We start from the raw sequence: 19,687 nt of genomic DNA, 5'->3' as shown, positions 1-19,687 counted from the left end.
ACAACATGACAGATGTGTCCTGCAGATGTCTGATTAAGTCAAGTGCATGGAAAAAATAAGCCGTAGATGGCAATAACGCAAAACCTAGCCTATTAGTGTGTCAGCTTTAATTTAAATACAGTTGGATTTCCATCTCCAATGCTTCAGAACATTGGGATTTTCATATTTTTACATTAGAGTTTTTCTTGTTTAATACCGATCCTTCTGAATGCATTTTCATTCAGATCATCTTTTTCCATTATATTCCATATCCAAGAATGCTTGGGGTGAGATTGCTCTAATTGCTGGTTTATTTTAGTTTCTGTGTTAGCCAGGGGGCTTTTCATTCTGTATATGCAAACTGACAGCTCATAAACTGGCACCTATATAACACACAGAAATAAGGCTGTTGCCTATCAATTAAAATTTGTGGAAGTTATATGACTGTATTTTTCAAAGTAGAGACTATAGAGGGAGAACAAGCCTCTCCTGAGACTTACAGGACACACTTGGAGCCCACTCTCATTTCCAGAGTTTCTCTTGAAGTATTATCGAAAGATAATGGCTTATTAGTTTTCATTCATCAGCTAACATTTATCTGATAGATACAGTGCTCTATTCTTCTCATGGATTAGATAATAAGAAAACTTGTAGTTTGTTTATGAATTATTTTAATTATAAATTGTTTTTATTATTATAACTTGTAATTTTATAACTTTTAATTCCAGAATAAGAGGAGCCTTGTGGTAGAGTTGTCTTTTGGGGGCCAGAGGAGTGGAGAGTGTGGGGAAATGTACATTGTTTCAAAGGGACCCTTTTTTGCTAAAAGTTCTGTGAAATACTATATGATGCTTTTTCTAGACCAATAGCTTATACCTATAACCCAGCTTTGTGACAAAGAAGTGAACCCATTTATAACTTTGAGTTTCTGCATATTCTTTATAGATCAACTTTTGTGTTTAGGTGCAGGGGCTAAAGATTTTTTTCTAAAAACTAAGTTTATATTCTTCCAGTATTTAAGGATGGCTATTAAGAAAATTAGAGGCGTCTGCACTTCTCTGCGTGCGTGCCATATAAACGGTTTGTTATAGTCAACTCACATTGGCTTGTGAGAGCCGGTTGTTCGGTTTTTAGAGATTTTGCCAACCAGTTATTAAAGACACCATTACTGAAAATCAAACGTTCTATGAAATACTCAACCCTTGTCACTTCCTAATTGTTTTTTACATTTTACTGCAACCTTTGCCTCTGAGGTTCTTTGCGTGGACTGTGTTGGCACGGTGCTGCCTCTGTGCCCTGTGCGCTGTGCGTGGCTCCTCTCAGCTTCAGCCGCTGCGACACTGCGTGGCCAGCCTAGAATTGGCTGGAGTGGGGCAGCACTCCGTGGGAGCGTGTATGAATTCCACAAAACAGAGTTTTCTCCCTGGAGAACACCACAACACTGTAGGGGAGGAGAAATAAATTTCCTCCTACCCTTCTGAGTTCTTCCAGCTGGACAAATAATCAAATTAACATGAGGCAGATTTTCAAGAGCAAATGACCAAGTTTATTATGTATATGTGTATGGAGGTTCCCTAAGAATATGGAGCCTGCCATCTTTAACAGTGGGACACAGGGCTTTGACTAACTGGACCTTGCTAGGTTCCTCCCTGTCCATCACACTAGTTGACACTAAAATATATTTATCTTTGATAATAGCTCCCTTTCTGGAGCAGGCCCTCTATCTAAATTCTTTTAGGCAGCTATGGGGAAGATTAAAGCTTTTTCCTGAGTCTTTCATTCCTTAAAAATAACCAGCTTAAAATAATAGCTAAAAAAGGGCATATTTGGGGGCGGCAGACGTGGCTTCCCCGCACCACCATGTGCAGAATGGAAATATTCCCAAGCAGAGTTGTGCTGGCTTGTGTAGCTCTCTTGTCATGACCGCCCTCCTTCTGACTGCAGACCGTTGCTCATCCTCTCGGAAAGTGGCTGAAGCTTCGCAAATACTGCACGTTGAAAATGAGTGTCTCTTGCCTCTCAATCGTTTCTACATGCCATTATTGTATCTCCTTAGTGTTTGAGAAGACTCTTAATGCATTGTTAGGTTTTTCAAAACATTTTTTAACTACCTTTATACCTGTTGGATCTAATTATTTGAGACTAATAGACTCTCAGGTTGATTCTTTTATGTTTTTTTTTTTTAATAACATAGGAAGTATGGAAGATTTTAAAATTAGTTGCTTCCTTTCTCTTTGTTCTTTTAAATAGGATGTGATTTTCTTAGCAAGGTGGCTTTTAAATAGCTTAATAAAAATGTGTACATGCATATCCATTTCTTAGAACAGTTTGGAAGGAGACTCAAGTATGACTTGCCTAATGTTGGCCTTAACTATAAAGCAGGGATGTGTGTATATGTGCACATGTATGCATGTGCGTGTGTTTGTGTTTGGTGTTGTGATTTTTTTTTTTCCTGCTTTTTGGTTCAGATAACAGAAGAAATGGCTATGGATAAGGGATATTAGATATCAGGAGTGTAGCTTTCTAGGCATATGAAGTTTTACTCTTCAGTTGTTTAAGAAGGTAATAATGTGTTTTCTTTCAAAGATAGGCTCACAGGATCTCCTCCCCTCATACTACCCCCCCAAAAACAAAACCACACACTCTATTTCTACCCCTATAGGGTGTCTGTGATTTGTGGTTAACTTTGGTGATGGCCAAATGGGTGGGCCATATTTTTCATTGAGCAGGTATTTTAATTCATTGGTATGTACAAATGACTTTGTTTTCTGTTTCACCTATTAAATGGTTGTCACTTTAAAAATGATTTAATTATTGATAAACAGCTCTAGGAAAGAATGTTGTGTCATATGAATCACTCTTCTGCAGAGTTCCCTTCATGTGAGTTTTAAATCTGTAAGGAATCAGATAACAGATGTAAAGTGTGTCTTGTTTGTATGAATTTCTCCTTGTACATATAGCATCTACTGTGGCACATAAGGAGCTCCTGTTGCCTTAATTAAAGTGGCTTTGTATCTCAGAAAGCTGCGTGTGCTTACTGAACCTGTGAACATGACTTGTTAATGTAATCATTCTGCATGCAATGTGCAGAGCAAGGGGACGGGCTGAAATTTTGAGTCTGTGTATGCTTGATTCTCAGGTGCTAGGCTATTCACATTTAATACTGTAAAATATTTCTGAGAATTCTGTAATTGTCTGAAATTGTCACCAAGGAGGGAATTAAGTCTGTACTTTAGAAGGAGAAAGATGCGTTGTGTAATGTTTTAAATGTGTTAATTTTTAAACGAAAACAACAGCATTATTGAGCAACATGTTTTTGCCTTAGTTTCTGTGCCCACCTTGAGATAATTAACAAGATATTAAGCATTAAAATTACTTTACTTATTCCTGTATTTTCAGCCCTGGTGAAAGTAAAATTTGAGGTTGGTTTTCCTGAAAAATCAGAATGATTATCTTCTGAATGTCTTAGAATTGCGTGTACTCTAAGACTGAAGATTTTTAGACGGGGCCTTATTGTGCTCATCTCAGGTTTATTTGTGCTGTTGTCCGTATGTGGCAGCTGAGAGCCTGTCACGTGGGAGCTAAAGCAAAAGTAATGTTGCAGCGTTGCCGTTATTAAAATTGAATCCTCCAATTACAGTTAAAATAATGACCTAGTCTCTACAGCATTGTTTTATTCCGTCTGTAAGAGGAAATAGATAATTTAGTTTGAAACCTTGTTTGGTTGAAATCAGATCTACTGCTCTTTCCCTATTTAGAATATAATAGTTTTCAGAACAAAATGAATATGATCAGATTTTAAAACTTAATGTTGTAGTTGGATTACCTCTTTTAGGCTGTTGAGAGAATAACAAACACAATTTACTGTTGCACTTCCCTTACTTGTATGTACTAACTGTGTGTCTGTACCGTGTTTCTCGTTCAGCCTTGCCAAACTGAAGCCTGAGAAGAGATGAACAACAAACCAGATTCAAAAATGGCTTGAGAAGCATATGTTGCACAGTTGTTTAAAAGAAACAAACAATAAATTTATTTTTAATGAATTCTTAGTGGCTGTTGACGAATTTTGTTTACGACATCAGCAGTTTTAGTAATTTCCATATTAACCCTTTTGGAACTTTTTGATCTTGATTTCGAGCTTGGGGATTTAAATTACTGCTTGAAAAGGTAGAGAAGTGTTTTTTTCTATCGTATTTTATTAGCCCCTTACCATAGTGGAAAACCATGGTCCTCGCTGCTGGTGTATTCAGAAATCATCAGCACACACTAATTGGATGTTAGAATCAATGCTTTCAAGATTATGTAATGTACCAATTTGGTTTCGTTGTGTAGCTCAGTGGCTAGGGACACAGGCAGGTGTCCATTAGGATAGTCACCCATCAGTTGATGACAAGTTGGGCCAGTTTGAAAATTTGAAAGTAACTTGGGCAAAGAAAAGTGCTTTCATGGGTTACAGAATTTAGACAAGAAATGAAATGAGGGATTAGGGAAATAACTATCTTGCTTGGGGATGGCTTAACCAGCAAGCTCTTCCAGTGGGAAAAAGTAGAGATAACCCTGGCCCAGTAATCCTGTGGTTTGCTGAGACCACAGGAAGTGAGCACACACACACTTTTATAAAAATGTTTCTGGAAAGAGTCTCTCTGGCTAAGTGTTTCAGTCACAGATCCCAATGCTGGTTCAGAGGGTCTGTGTCCTTCCTTTAGACTGAAGCTTTCTACCCAGAAGTCTTTTGTTTCTCATGGTCCCAGGAATTCCCACAAAGACTGTATTTGACTAGCTCAACTTTCTGAAAATCCTAGGGCTGCTTTCTACTTAGAAATGAAGGCGACAGTGAAAAAGAAAACCATTTACTAAAAATGGTGTTGTGGAACTGAGTTGCGGGCCATGAGAAGGGTTTCACTCTGTTAACATGGTAGCAGTCTGCTGCCCTACTCGTGCCCCCAACTCCGCCAAGTGGAAGCCCTCACCTGTATTGTAGGAAGGACTTGCACAGAACAGGGTTTGTTTGTTCGTGTCAAAAGTAATGGAACTTGTAGTTTTTTATGACCCAGGACTCGTGGATTAATGTGACCAGTTTCACATTGGTAAAATTAAATGGCATATGGTGCAACCTACTGGGATTTAGGGAATGCAATTAAACTAAATATGTACAAATTACCCCATCCAAATGATACAGGAGCAATACTGTCTCGTGGGAAAGAGAGAACTTGGAAAGAGTGATGTTGCATAATTTTATTTGTTTTCCTGTTTGTCATCTGGACAGAGTAAACATATTGTTCTGTAAATACACATATTGGGAAGTTTCCTTGGAATAAGTTCCAAATTTGTAAATCCCAAGGACTTAAATGTATGCTTCTTTTAATTTGAATGAAAACAGAGTCCTGTTTTTAACATAGGAAAGTAGGTGTCAGCCTGTCTGACCTGTTAGCAAAGACAATTCTAGGGTAGTTGATATCATATTCTTAGAGTATTCTTCTTTTCCTTGTTAGCAGTTTTAACTAGAGCGCCTTTGGCATCTACAGCTCCGAAGCTGACTGCGGAGGAAGCCGGAGGGGGCACAGGGCATGACAGCTCGGCCTTTCTAAGACCTTCCCTGACAGCGTTAACGCTTCTTTTCCACGCACCTGCGGCTGACTATAGAATGCAGGTGTGAAGGGTAACGCTTACTTCATAGTCTCTGTAAAGCGACCTTTTGTAAAAGAAATGTTTGACAATTCTGAGGTGCTAAGTCAATTTCAGTTCCAAACTGGGTAGAAAATGGAATCATGTTTTCTGCAAGTGATGTGAAAATTGAAGGCTAGTGACTATTCACTCTAATAACACAAGGTAAATAAATACTATCACACCATTGAAAAATATACTAGAAGACAGGCTCGGCTAATGACATTTACCACAACATATATTGGAAATACTATAGCTAATGTTTTTTTTATTTGTTATTGCTAGAAACTCTATCTTTTACATTAAAAATAATGGCTCAGGTACCTGTTATTTCCAAATGTATTTTTATCAAGCCAAAAATTATTACATAAAGGTAATTGATTCTTACAAATAATCTTTTAAAGAATTCACTGGGGAAGGGACCTCTTTCATAAATGAATGTAAGGTGTTTTTTTTTTTTTTTTTACCTATGTTTAATAATAGCTGATTTAGAAACAGAAGACTAAAATGGGGTTAAATTTCACATCATAGTGAAATAACAATGTCTCCTGTTAACCTTTCTATTTAACATTTTGTCTTAGGGTGGATGAGCCAGCCATGCTTTGTGCCAGTGATTATCAAAGTTTTTCATTACATGGCACACATAAACTACCAAAATTCTGCGGCACACCAAAAAGTACATATTTTTGGCTGATCTAACAATAGGTATAATATTGATTCATTCACACCAGACTGCTTTTATTGTGTTGGCTGTTGTCATTTTTTAAATTTGACAGTCTAAGGATAAAGAGGTCAGTACCCCTGACTAAATCGTCAGGTAGTGCATGTTTTTAGAAGTTCTTGTGACACACCTGTCGAAAATTGCTGCTTTATGCTAAGGCCAAGCCCCCAAAGCCATGCTGATTCCAGAGCTTTTTCCTGTCCACAGTTCTGTCTTCTCTCTCTTAACATCATCAGTAATCACCTTTCTCTACTGGGCCATTTCCACTTTGTCCTGCACCAGGCTGGTGTTTCCTCTAGCTCAGAGAAAAACCTCTCTTCCCCCTTCATATCCTTTTAGCTGCTACTTCCTTTTAGCTGCTACTTCCTTTTCTCTTCTGCTTTTCAGAGCAAACCTTTGGATACATTTGTACTCGCTGTCTTCATTTCTTGTTCTGTCTTAAACTCACTTCAGTGAAGCCTTCCTCCTCCTTGGCTCCACAAAGCCTGCTCTCATCCATGTCACCCAGGCCCTGTCATGGCTGAGTCTTCCCTGTACCTTCTCACTCCACCCCAGGACTGCAGATGCACTGGGCACATCTGTCTTGCTTTCCTTCGAGGTCGCCCTTGCCATGTCTCCTCCTTCCTTTCTGCCCACTGTTTTCGTCTCCTTGGCCAATTCTCCATCAAGCTCTGTTCTGATATCAGAGTGCCCCAGCACTCAGTCCTTAGTCCCATTTTCTTTTTCTCTTTTCAGTAATATAGAATGTTTACATTCTTAGGAAACAGAGCCTCAGGGCTCTGAATACAGCCTATGCAGATGACTCCCAGCTTCACATCCCCTGCTTGGATATCCATTGTGAACTTTGGATTTGGAGGCCCAACCATCTTCTGGACATATTCACTTAGATGTCAACCAGGCCCTGGGACTTAACATGCCTCCAGCTCAGTTCTGGGTAGTTTGCCCAGAACTTCTGCTCTTGGTCTTCCTTTTCTCAGATAATGGCAGCTGTGTTTTCAGTTGGTCAGATCCAAAACCTTGGAGTAATCCTTGACTCCTGTTTTTTCCTTACACCCCACATTTAACTTATTACTGTTAAAAAGCTGAAACCCGTTTGATCTGGTTTCAACACATATCTCTAATGCTAGCACTTCCTGTGCCCTCTTGGCTGCCACCATGGTCCAGTGATGGAGCCCTCGTCTTTCCTGCTCTGCTCTCACGCAGTCTCTTAGCACAGCAGCTACAAGTCACGACACTTCCCCCATCTCTTCAACAGCCCCGGAGCCTTCCCTCAGAGTAAGAGTCACCTGTTGGACCCTACAGGGCTTGCCCCCAACCTCTGTGACCTCATTCCTTCTACGCTCCCCTCTAGCTACACCGGCCTTGTCTTCTCTGAATCTGCCAAGTCCACTACAGCATTGTGCTGGCTCACCTCTCTACCCAGAATCATCTTTTCTCAAGTAACCACAAGTTCTCTCTTGTGCCTTTAACATCTTTCCTCAAATGTCTGCCTTTCAGGGAGTCAATCCAACATTGCAGACTTGGCTCTCTCCTGCTTTGTGGATACTTCCTGCTCCACTTTTTGACATTATCTTCCTCCTCTGCACTCATCGCCGCCTGACACCCTGTATCCCACTGACTTCCGTTAATAAGTCAAGAAAGGGGAGAGCTTGTTAACGCTCTTTCCCCTGTTATGTCCCTAGCAGGCTCTCCGGTGCATAGCCAGTTCCCTGTAATGTAACACATGCCATCTGTACCCCTTCAGCACACCCCCTGACTTCTAGCAGCCAGTTTCTGTGCTGTGTCTGAGGCCTCTCTGGAGCCTTGGAAGGAAGCTCTGCTTCTCTGTGCAGGCTGGCCAGGAGTACCTGGAATAAGGCCTCCTTAGAACAGCCCTCAACCAATGACCTGAGAAGGCCGGCGTAAAAATAGTGCAGTCCTTGTGGCCTTCAAGGACATAACACTAAGGCATAAGTCTATACCTTGAACCCTGAAAGTATGGTCCTTAGTCCAGGAACATTGCAGGACCTGGAGCCTGTCAGAGATGAGGATTCACAGGCCCCTCCCTGGACCTACTGATAGATGAATCTGCAGTTTAACCATCCAGGCTGAGATGCCCTGTGGTACCTGCTACCCACTCCAGGGTTGGTCTGTGAGTGAGCTTTCTGGGGGCCCACAGTGGTAACAGGCTGAGGACACTCTTGGGACTATGTTCCTCCACTTTGTCACACATCCATTTCCATTAAACCACTGGTCCGAATCCCTTTCTCAGGATTGGTCCAGACCAAGATAAGTGTATGTGGAGCAAATAAGTAAATAAATAAAATTTCTAGAATAAGCAGTGGCACATGTGTGACAAGTTTCTACAAGTTGTCACACCAGGGCAGTACTAGTGCTGGTGGTGTTCTTTGAAAGATGATGTCACATCCAAATCCCCCTGTGACTAAGGACTCAATTGCTGGAGAGCAGGCCTAGTTATGCTTCTTAGATTTACAGCATGTTCTTTGGTTTGTTGTTGAAGTTACCATTTTCTGGGCTCTTATTAGTCGTAAATGATTCAATTATTTTTCTATTAGAGGAGATTTGAAAAAAAAAATTGTTTCCAAATTAAATTCATTTTGGGTGATTTCCAACCTTCAGGCTGGGAATTGTATTGTTAAGGGGTCAATCCAGGAATACATGTTAAAATTGCCCTATTGATGTCTTCATAGGCCTCAAATTGTCAGCCTCCTAAGATTCTGTCCCTAAGAGAAGGCAGAACCTTGACTTTATTCTTCCCAAGCTTTGAGAGCAGCTGCTGCCTAGAACAGGAGCTGGTCAAACCCGTCATCCTCTGAAGACCGCACACCCCGGCATTTGCAGACTACCTCCCCCACAGGTGCTCTCTGGAGCGGTCTCATTCTTCCCCACAGCCTCGTGGACACTACTGAGCTCCTGGGGCCCAAAATCCTCCTGATTCTTAGGTGTGGCTTCACTGAGAGTGGGGGCATCCTCACCTCCTTAGTTTCTCCTTCCATAAAATCTATAATATTTATATTATAATATGCATTTCTACCGTGAACATTATTTCTCTCCTCTTTGGTTATTTAACAGTTCTAGTTCTTTAAAAAAGAAAAGAAAGGAATAATTTTACATTCTTTGTCCACACAGAGAAACAGATACTTTGAAAGGAACTAAACTGGCACAAACTAATTGCAAAATGTCACTACTTTTTATACTAAGGTGTCTTTATTTCTGCTTCTCCAGGTAACTTATAAGGTTACCCATTATTATTCTAGTACCCATTTTTTATTGTGTTGGGTAATCACTGGAAGTCACCCCTCATATAGCGACGTCCACCAATACTATGACTTAGTGGTTAACATTCACTGAAACTTAGTATGCTGGACAGTGCTGAAACTATTATTCTTGATTGCCCACTTAATCTCTAAAATAATACCAAGGTAGCTTCCCTTTTAGCCCCAGTTTATGGATGATGAATGAAGAAACTAGACAGAGCTTCAGAGAGGCAAACTAATTACCAAGGCCACACAGCAGTCACATGGTAGAGCCGCATTGAGCCTACTTCTGGATTCAGAATAGGGATCCGCTCCTGAGTTGTGTACCTGCCCCTCTGCCGACACAGCCAAGCCCTCCTGGCCTCTCCCACTGCTCTGCTGCTGTGCCCACACCCAAGTGGGAACGAGGTGGCTGTGAAACCAAGCTCGTGCGGCAGCATTGCTCTGTGTGCTGTGAACAAATACAGAGCCCTGTTGCTAGCTGGGAAAGGTGGAAGTTAGTGTCTTTTGAACCTGACTTTTCATTTGTGTTCCTGTCCTATTTGATTTCTGTAGCTTTCTGTGTCTGGAGTCCTATTTTTCTTCCCAAAATGATTCTTAAGGACTCAGGAATTTCATTGTTAATTTAAAAACTACCAACTACCATGGTCCTTCCACAAGAACTGATGCTAAAACCTACCTATACTGTGTCGGGAATGCTGTGGAGATGAGAACAGAAGTCTAGCTTCCCTGCTGCTCTTTCCTCAGATGGCTGCTGGGTCCTGACTTCTGTTTGGATAGCTCACTTCCCTACCCTTCTACACTCCTTCTTGTACTTCAGCTCTGCTGCACCACTGCTGTTTCTTTTATTTTTCTTTATGAAAATAATCGTGAGGCCACTTTTCTTTCCCTCAGGATGTGTTCGAAGTGTGTGTACATCTACTGATCATCTGGAGCTTCCTGGGTCCCCTCTCCCTTTAACCCTGTCAGCGCTGCACAGACCTGCAGGCCTGCCTGACCTGCGGGCGTCTCTGAGGCCCTGCACCGTGGGGGCTGCGTGGCTCAGTTGGGGTTCCTGCCTCTTGGCCCCTCTGCTCGTGCATCTGCCTCCTACCTCAGACCTGGCTGTGGTGAATTTCCACTGCTGCTTGTAGGGAAGTAACTTCTTAGCTAATTTCTGTTTTTATAATTGATTTAAGTCATGAGGAAAACATCTCAAGTTAGTTTACTTTTGAATTCCTAGAATTTTACATTCCTTTTAAATTTTATCTCCTTTTATAGTATGGTACTAAAAACAATTTTTTAATTGAGAAAATGATATCATCTACTTAATTTATCTCAGTGTAGGTTGATTCTGAAACAGTTGTAAGACAGTAAATGGTAGACCAACTGGTGATGGGCTCTCTCACAGGAAGGAGTTTTTCCCTTGGTGTTCTTTCCGGACACAGCAGCAGCCACTTCCTGGTGTCGCTCAGGGCAGCGTGGGGAAGCAGGCTAATCATCCACACAGGGAGCTGTTGGCTGCATACCTGAGTTGTCCTAGACACACTGGGGGAATAGCAATTGCCCTGAAATAAACTTGGTTTGCTGTGTTTCTACATTCCGGTAAGTATAAAAGACCAGTAAACCTCCTGATGGGCCATGATATTTCAGCAATTAATGATAAGTATCCTGTTAAAGATGAACTTTCCCTACTCTACCAGTTGGTAGGTGAGAGCTGCAGATCAAGAGCCAAGGAAGTCTACATACAGCTCGTGAATTGTGTAGCCTCATCGACATTCCCCACCCTGAAGCTTCTGGTGGGAAAGGCCAGCAACTTGCTGTGGATGGGGGTGGGCTTCTGGGCCTGGTTACCTTTCAAGGGAGCAGCTTCACTCCCTTCTGTCTCCCTGACCTGCTGTAGTGTTACGTGAATCAGAGACAAGAACAGTAGGTATAGTCATCCATGTGCCTTACACAAAGAATCATCTGGGCAATGAAGTAAACTGATGATTTTACTACTCACCTGGTAGGAGTTGTTTCTAATGATGACCAGGTGGACTTTTTTCAAGTCAGGTTGTAGAACATATATGGTTCTGGAGTAATTGTAAGGTAAAATCACTAACTGGCACCTTACGCAAATATTTACAAGGAACTGCTATGTGCTAGGCCTCATGCTAGAAGAAAGGACTTCGATGGTCAGTGTAAGTCAGCAAGTAGGAGCTGAGAAATGGGCTGTGTGAGGAAGAGCAAGTGGGCCTCGCCTGGACTCAGAGTCAGCCTCCCTCCAGAAGCTGATGTTGAAACAGATCCAAAAGATGTTGAGTTCTCTATCTGAAGAGAGCTCTGGGGGAAAGGAGTATTTTGCATCCGTGGGATTCAGACTCTTGATATGATCTGCCTTGCAACCCCGTGTACACAAGTAACTAAAATGTTGCACAAAGTAATGCTTGCCCTGACTGTCTCACACACTCTGATGGATGTTGCTGAGAGGCAGCAGATTAAGCACCTGGACTCTGAAGTTAGATTGTCTATGTCCAAATCCCAACTGCACACTCATCAGCCTGGTGTTTGGGCAAGTTTATAAGCATCTTTGTGTTTTACTTTTCTCACTTGTATGAATAATAATGGTACCAGCTTCACAGGATGTTGGAAGGCTACAGTGAGTTAATATGTACAAAGCACCTGAGAACCACTCCTGGTACAAAGAAGGCACAACGTAAATGTTAGCTGCTGGATTTGTTACCATTATTCTGTAATTAATTTAAAAAATACTAGATGTAAAAATCAGTTTTACAAATTCAGTGGGTTGAAGCACACAATTTGGAAAATACTATTTAGATCATGGGAATCCTCTAGGTTTGCAAAGGGCAGAAGGGAGGAGTCTGGACATTCTTGAAAGGCAGCATAGCCTCATCTTAGGGACAATTGGAAGTCATTCAAGAGAACAGCTTGGTAACATTTACATTTTTTAGAAAATTTAAGATTTATTAATTATTTTCAGAGAGGGGAAGGGAGGGAGAGAAACATAGATTGGTTGCTTCTGCCATGTACCCAACTGGGGACCCAGCCCACATGTGCCCTGACTGGGAATCAAACTAGCAACTCTTTGGTTTGCAGGCAGGCACTAGATCCAGCCAGAGCCAGTTTTTTGTTTTTTGTTTTTTAAGAAAATTAAAAGATTACTGTAAATACAGTGTACAGAATGAACTACAGGGCTGAACCACAATGAAGGCCAGGAATTCAGTTAGGTAGCTATTGTGAAAACCGCAGCCAGCAATGGTGGTGGCTGTGGGCACATAGATACTGTGTATGTTTCTCAAGGGGAATCTGGGGATGTTGGTTAATTGGTCAGATATAAAAAAACAGTAAGAGGTAATTCCCATGGTCTTGGCCTCATCAGTGGGGTAGATATTCACACAGAGACTAGAAAACATGGGAGGAGGGTCATATTTGGGGAAATATGGTATGTTGAGCCTTTTACTTATCTGCTACGTGCCCAAGGGCAGGTGACTGGTGGGCAGAAGGGTGAGAGGGGGCTGGCCAGAAAAGCTGATACTTGACACCATGGCAGTATTATTGGAGAGGGTGTCCGGGAAGTGTGTACAGGGGAGGAGCAGGCCAAGGTCTGAGTTCTGAGGATTCTTCAAATGTTGGGGGCAACTCAGGGCAGGCAGGGAACTGTTGATTATTGAGAAGAAGCCCCTGTAGAGAGAGGACAGTCACAAGAGTATGATCTTTAAAGCCAAGGCTAGAGAATGTTTTTTTAATTAATTATATAGAAGGACATGGTCAACAGTGTTCCTGCTGAGAGGTCAAAAGGTACTCACGGTCTCAGCTGCATGGGAATACTTAACATCAGTAGATACCAGCAGACCAATTTTGAATGGTTACCCCTTGTTGTGTGACATACTTCAGTGTTTCTGTGTGATGTGAGTATGGACAAGTGTCTGATACTGACGCTTGTTCCAAGTTAAGGCTATCATATACTAATTCCTATTTTAAGAAGCAAAGCTTTTTTCGCCCTCAATACTCCCTACACAAACACAGAATCCTGTGCCAGATTTCCCAGTTGTAGATTTTCACAAAGGAGTGTAGAAATTAAGGTAAGAGAAATTAATTTTTTTAACTAACTTATTACCAAAATGTCACTTGGAGGGAAAGTAAATTTAATGATTATTTTTACTGGCATGACTACTTCTTTGCTTAACTGGTGAGAGAATTTATGGTCCATACCCTGTTTCTCTTTTGTCTAATGTGGTGGAAGTTGTGATCTTGACCAGAGTGGGTGTGGATGCTGACGACCTCAGCTACTCTAAATTATAACAGTACCAACTTTTGGTTTTTGCTTATGTTCGTAAAACAAGGAAGTACTTCGGTCTGCCAACAAGCCTGTTTCATCCAAGTGCCAGGACCAGGGAGTGCCTGGGACTCCAAATGCAAGCGTCTGCTCCTCTGCCTTTGGTTGTGGAGGTTTCTTAGCATTTGGAGTTCAGGCTTCTCAACGGCTCCTCTCTAGCTGGGCCTCGACTGTCTGCTGCCTGTATGGGACTGAAGGGCACCTTCACACTGAAGCTTTGATGGAGTAGGAAGCGCAAGGATCTCATCTCTCAACCTAGACAACAATTGTCCTGGCAGAAACGAATTAACTATTTTGGAACTCTGGAGTCTATTTGAAAACTTTCATATTCCAGGGGAAAGCCTGGTTGGTACATTAAGTGTCAGCCTTCATTGTGATAGCACCTACCCATCTCCTACCCCTGCAACCCATAGCAGGAAGCCATGTGTACTTTCAAGTGCACTTGCTGGAGCCAGGATGGGGAACAACAACCTTGTTTTCTAAATACTGGGGTTCTGTGTTAAGATTGCTGACTTCTGCTTTTCAGTTCTGAGGGGCAGGCACAGAGGCTGGCTGTTATTCTTTCAAATCAGGTGTACTAGCTTCCAGGGGATTTAAAGGAATGTAACCTGTTTTGCCTGTTTGGATTTTTTTCTCTTATTTCATTTGGGAGCCAGAAATTTAAGGATTAGGATATTCAAAAGCAAACACTTAATGGGGGAAATTCAAAGCCGGGGAAAGACGCAGGCTCAGCAAAACCCGAGAACTTGGCCTTCACTTCAGGCTGACACTGATCTCTGGCACAGAGACACCCTTAAAATTTTAATAAAAAAGAGACGGGAGGTGTACAGCATACAGTGGGGAAGGGGGAGAATTGAATTCTAGAGGTACATTTCAAATGTTCATTTTTCAATAAGAATTGCAAGGGCATACAAAGAAACTTGAAAGTATGACCTATTTAAAGGACCAAATTAATCAATAGAAACCATTTTTGAGAAAGCCCTGGTGTCAAATTTACTAGACAAAGATTTTAAAACTATCATTAAAGAGATAGATATTATAAAAAAGAACAAAAATGAACTCTCTAGTTGGGAAGTATAACAGAAATGGAAAAAAAACCAAAACAAAAACCAAACAGTAGAGGGGATAAACATCACATTTGAATGGGGAGACCAAAGAAGCAATGAACTTGAGGATATTTCTTTTTAAAATAGCCTTCAAAACCTGTTTCTGTTTTTCCATTTTCTTCTGCATTAGTTGAAGCTTTTCTGTTCTTAAAAGCCTCTAAACTGTTTTATGTACAGTCCCATCCCCACCCCAGTTTTGCTTTCCGTACTTCTACCAGAATGAGCTTTTGAAAAACCCGAGTCTGATATTGGTGCTGTCTCTACAAACCTCTGAGAGCACCCATGTGTCTTTAGATTGAACTTCATTTTCCTTATTTTAGCTTCAGTGATCTTCCCATGCTGACTCCAGCTTGCCACAGCACTTCATCTCAGACCATTCCTGTGTTCCACTCACACACCCTAGCCATATGTTCTCAGGTACAAAGCTACATGCTGCAAAAAGTTGAGCATATTTGGCCCTGGCTGGTGTGGCTCGGTTGATTGGAATGTTGTGCCATGCACCAAAAAGGTCAGAGGTTAGATTCCCTGGTTGGGGCACATAACTAGGTTATGGATTTGGTCCCTGGTCGGGGCATCTAATGAAGATAGTCACATTAGTCTTTCTTTTTCTGTCCCTCCTCTCTAAAATCAATGAATGTACCCTTGGACAAGTATTTTTAAAAAGTAGAGCATATTTGTAAGTCAAAATTAGTTCTCTGTGGTTGGCTAAAATATTAAGTATGGCATTAGTGGGCATTGAAGTAGACTATTTAAAGTTTATTTAAAAAGTGGACTCCCAGATAAAAACCGTATGTATGTCATCAGTAACCCAGTGGTCAACATTACATCACTATTGATATTGTATCTAATGTAATGGAGCATGAAGTGTAACATACCATCAACATGATATGTGCTAGCCCAAAATGTTTGACTTGAATCCACAGGGACTTGAGATATAAGTAGAAGTCATATCTCAAGTAGATTGAAGGTTTAGAGGAAGAAACTCAGTGCCCTCTTGAGGAAGCAATTATTTGGTACCACAAGATAGAAAATTCATGCTTAAAGTGGTCTAATCTCTTTAATAAGCCAATATGTATATTTTTTATTTAAAAAATTTATTAATTTTTAGAGAGAGAGGGGAAGGGTGGGGAGGGAGAAAGAAAAACATTGATTTGTTCTTTCATCCATTTATGCATTCATTGGCTGTTTCTTGTACTTGCCCTGATGAGTAATCTAACCTGCAACCTATGACCTTGGAATATTGGGACAATGCTCTGATAAACTGAGCTACCTGGCTAGGGCTTTTTTTTTTTTTTTTTTTTAAGGGATAGATTAGAAAGTACTTAGGGACATAACAACCAGGTGCAATGTGTGGCCCTGGATTTGATACTAACTTGGGAAAAGCAGCTATTAAAAAATGTATTGCAGGCAACAGAAAATTTAATTATAAGAGGAAAATTTACTGAAATATTACTGATTTGGGAAAGCCAGAAGTAAAGATATTGTTAGGTTGATAGAAAATTTGAGTATGATCTAGGAATTAGATTAGAGGAAAATTTACTGAAATAACATAGATGCTCTTCTTTGAATAAAGTAGAGTTCTATACTTTGTGATCTCATTTTGGAAAAATATGTTGGCACACAAAGAAGGATATGTATCAAAGTATTAAATTGGGGGTGGGAAAGCTATATTTTTATTTTTTATTTTAGTTTTTTTCATTTTTCTCTAAGGCATACTACACTGGTTCTGTAATAAAATTTTGTTTTAAACATTTATGTTAAGATTTGCATGTATATTGGCATGTACATATGAATCAAGAAATACATGAATATATGGTCACCTAAGTATGAAAAGTGGTTTGGTCATGGTGTCAGGAATTCAGGGCATTTTACTTTCTTCCTAGTACTCTATCTCTTATTTGTATAGTTTTACTTGGGTGTGTATTATCATAAGTGTATAAGGAGAAAAGGAACAAAACTATTTTCCTAAGGGAGTTCAGCAAGTCTGTTGTAATAGACCAGTCACAAAGAGGACTGTAACATTGCAGTTTTTTCTCTGATTGTTTTGGAAGCAATTTCCTCAGGAATGAGTCATTCATCAGGAATAGAGCATATGCTATATGATTAAAAAAGGAAAAGAGTAAGGAAGAGGTTTTAGAATTCTTTTACCAATTATTAGGACTTAAGAAGTGTTTTCAATAATCATTGTTTTTATTTTCAGCTATAAAGGTTGGTGCAAAAATAATGTCCAATTTTGAGGTCTATTTTAAAAATGAAAAAGCCCATGATTATGAAAATATTTATTCATTAACATAACCTCCATTGCTTTCTAGAACCTCATTCCATCTGTCAACTAGCTTATAAATGCCACACTTGTAAAATTATTTAGGTTTTGAAGCAAAATATGAATCCAACTCATTTACAACCTCTTCTCTTGATGTCAACCTAAAACCATCAAAATGGTTCTGTAGTCCCCAAAACAAGTGATAATCAGAAGGAGCAAGGTCAGGAGAAAATGGAGGATGAAGCAATATTTCCCAACCAAGCTCTTTCAAGAAATCTTTGGTGAGTCGAGCTGTGTGAGGACAAGCATTATTGTGATGGAAGATGACACCCTTTCTGTTGACTAAGGAGGGTCGCTTTTGGTTCAAAGCTGCTTTCAAATGACGAAGTTGTTCACAGTAAAAATTAGCAGTAATTGTTTGATTGTTGTCTAACAGTTCGTAATGGACAATTCCTTCCGTATCCCACCATACACTCAACATGATCTTCTTTGTATGAAATCTTCTCTTGGTTCTTGAACTCTTCTTCCTCCTCGACTGGTCCACACTCGACGGTGCTTAACGTTATGGTAAAGGATCCACTTCTCAGCACCTGTAACAAGCCTGCCTAAAAATGGTGCCTGAAGGTGTCACGAAAGCAATGATTCACAACAAAGCAACATGCTGTAGCAGATTCTCTGGAGACAGGTCATGTGCAACCCATTTTCCAACTACTGAAACCTTTCCGATCCTTTTCAGTTTGTGTAGCATGGTTATATGGGCTACCTTAAATTGTTCTGCAAGTTCCCTAGAGGTAATGGTGGGGTTTTCTGTGACAACAGCTTCCAACACTTTTGAATCAAGATTTTTTGGATGACCCTCTTTTGGCTTATTTTTCAAACTGAAATCCCCACTTCGGAAATGGGAAAAACGCCTCCTTCTGTACTGGTTGACTGTTTATTTCTTCCTTATGTTCCAAATCATTGATTTGAACCCTGGTTTCCTTTGCTTTATCACTGGTTTTGTGTGGATTTACCTTCGTTTCACTTAGTGTTAACCTTCATTTCTTTCCTGTTGTACTTTATCTTGTTTGTCAAGTCTGTGAGCATCATTATCACCAGAGATTTGAACTGTGCATCTAGTAGGTTGACTATCTCCTCATCGCTTAGTTCTTCCACTAGAACCTTGATTTGCTCCCTCCTTTGTGCTACTCTTCTCTGTCTCCTCACTTTACTGTCTCCTGTGTTTGCCTCTGTGTCTTGGGTAGGGTTGTTGCACCTGTTAGGTTGTAAGGGGCAGAGCCTTAGGTATTTGTCAGTGCGGGGTCGACCCACATTGTGGTGCTGTATGTGGGAGTGGGGTCTGTGAGGGAACAATTTGGCCTGCACAGCACTTGCCCCTTTTCTACTCACCAAATGGACTCTACTGAGGGACTGGCAGGTCCCTCTGCCACCCCCACCGGTTTTCACAATCGTAAGCGATGTGGCTTTATTTCCCGCCTGGTAACAGAACCAAGAGCTGCTGGGTTTGGTCTGGGGCTGCAATAGTTCCTCAGATTTCCTTCCTGACTTTTTTAATGTGTTACTGCGCTTTCCACCAGCAGGCCCAGCCACTGCGCCACTGCTGTTGGTGTGGGTGCCACTGCCCCCAGTGCCACTGCGGGCGTTGCTGCCCTGGTTCCGCCAGCACCACCCCTGCTGGTGTTGTTGCCCCAGTGCTGCCAGTGTCGCTGCCTGGGTGCCACCTGTGCTGCTGCCACCACCATTGGTGCACCACCCCATGTCCTCTCTGCCCCGGCTCCACCCCGCCTACCTGTCTGGATGAGTATTTCTTCTTTATTTCTTTATTGGACTGCCTTTCAGTTTGATTTTCTGAAACTTCTGATGGTTTTTTAATAGTTTTTGAGGTAGATGTATTTCTTCTTAATTGTGAAGGGACATGTAGTATGTCTACCTATGCCTCCATCTTGGCTGGTCCCCTGTATCTTCTTTTTTTTTTAATTTTTTGCTCAATCTCTGGGCCATCCACCCATGCCCTTTCCCCACCCACTCAGCTCTCCCACCCTGATAGTCTGTCAGTCTGTTCTCTGTCTATGAGTCTCACTATTTACTTGTTAGTTCATTGTCATTAGATTCCACATATGAGGGAAATCATATGGTATTTGTCTTGCTCTGACAGACTTATTTCTCCTAGCATAATGTTCTCCAGGTCCATCCATGCTGTAGCAAAGGGTAACATTTTCTTCTTTTTTACGGCCAAGTAGTATTTCATTGTGTAAATGTACCACAGCTTTTTAATCCTCTCACCTACTGATGGACACTTGGGATGCTTCCAAATCTTGGCTATTGTGAATAATGCTGCTATGAACATGGGGGTACTTTATATATTCTTTCAAATTGGTG

At 41.0% G+C, this 19,687-nt stretch overlaps 1 protein-coding gene across 15 annotated transcripts in view; it reads left to right on the top strand.

Moving 5' to 3' along the window:
- PARD3 (par-3 family cell polarity regulator) overlaps positions 1 to 19,687 on the top strand; it is an 817,661-nt gene that overhangs the window by 576,636 nt on the left and 221,338 nt on the right. For 2 of the 15 annotated variants that reach the window (XM_090266191.1, XM_090266190.1), the window contains exon 21: positions 3,905 to 4,022. The exons of the other annotated variants lie outside the window; for them this stretch is intronic. In XM_090266191.1, the coding sequence (XP_090122317.1) occupies positions 3,905 to 3,935 (31 nt within the window). In that variant the 3' untranslated portion in view covers positions 3,936 to 4,022. Of the gene's footprint in view, positions 1 to 3,904; positions 4,023 to 19,687 lie in introns of those variants that run through there. 15 annotated transcript variants of the gene reach the window in all.

The sequence above is a fragment of the Furipterus horrens genome, unplaced genomic scaffold (assembly GCF_987537825.1).
Source record: "Furipterus horrens unplaced genomic scaffold, mFurHor1.1.pri manual_scaffold_2, whole genome shotgun sequence".
Classification (NCBI taxonomy): domain Eukaryota; kingdom Metazoa; phylum Chordata; class Mammalia; order Chiroptera; family Furipteridae; genus Furipterus; species Furipterus horrens.
This window is presented reverse-complemented; position numbering and strand designations above follow the sequence as displayed.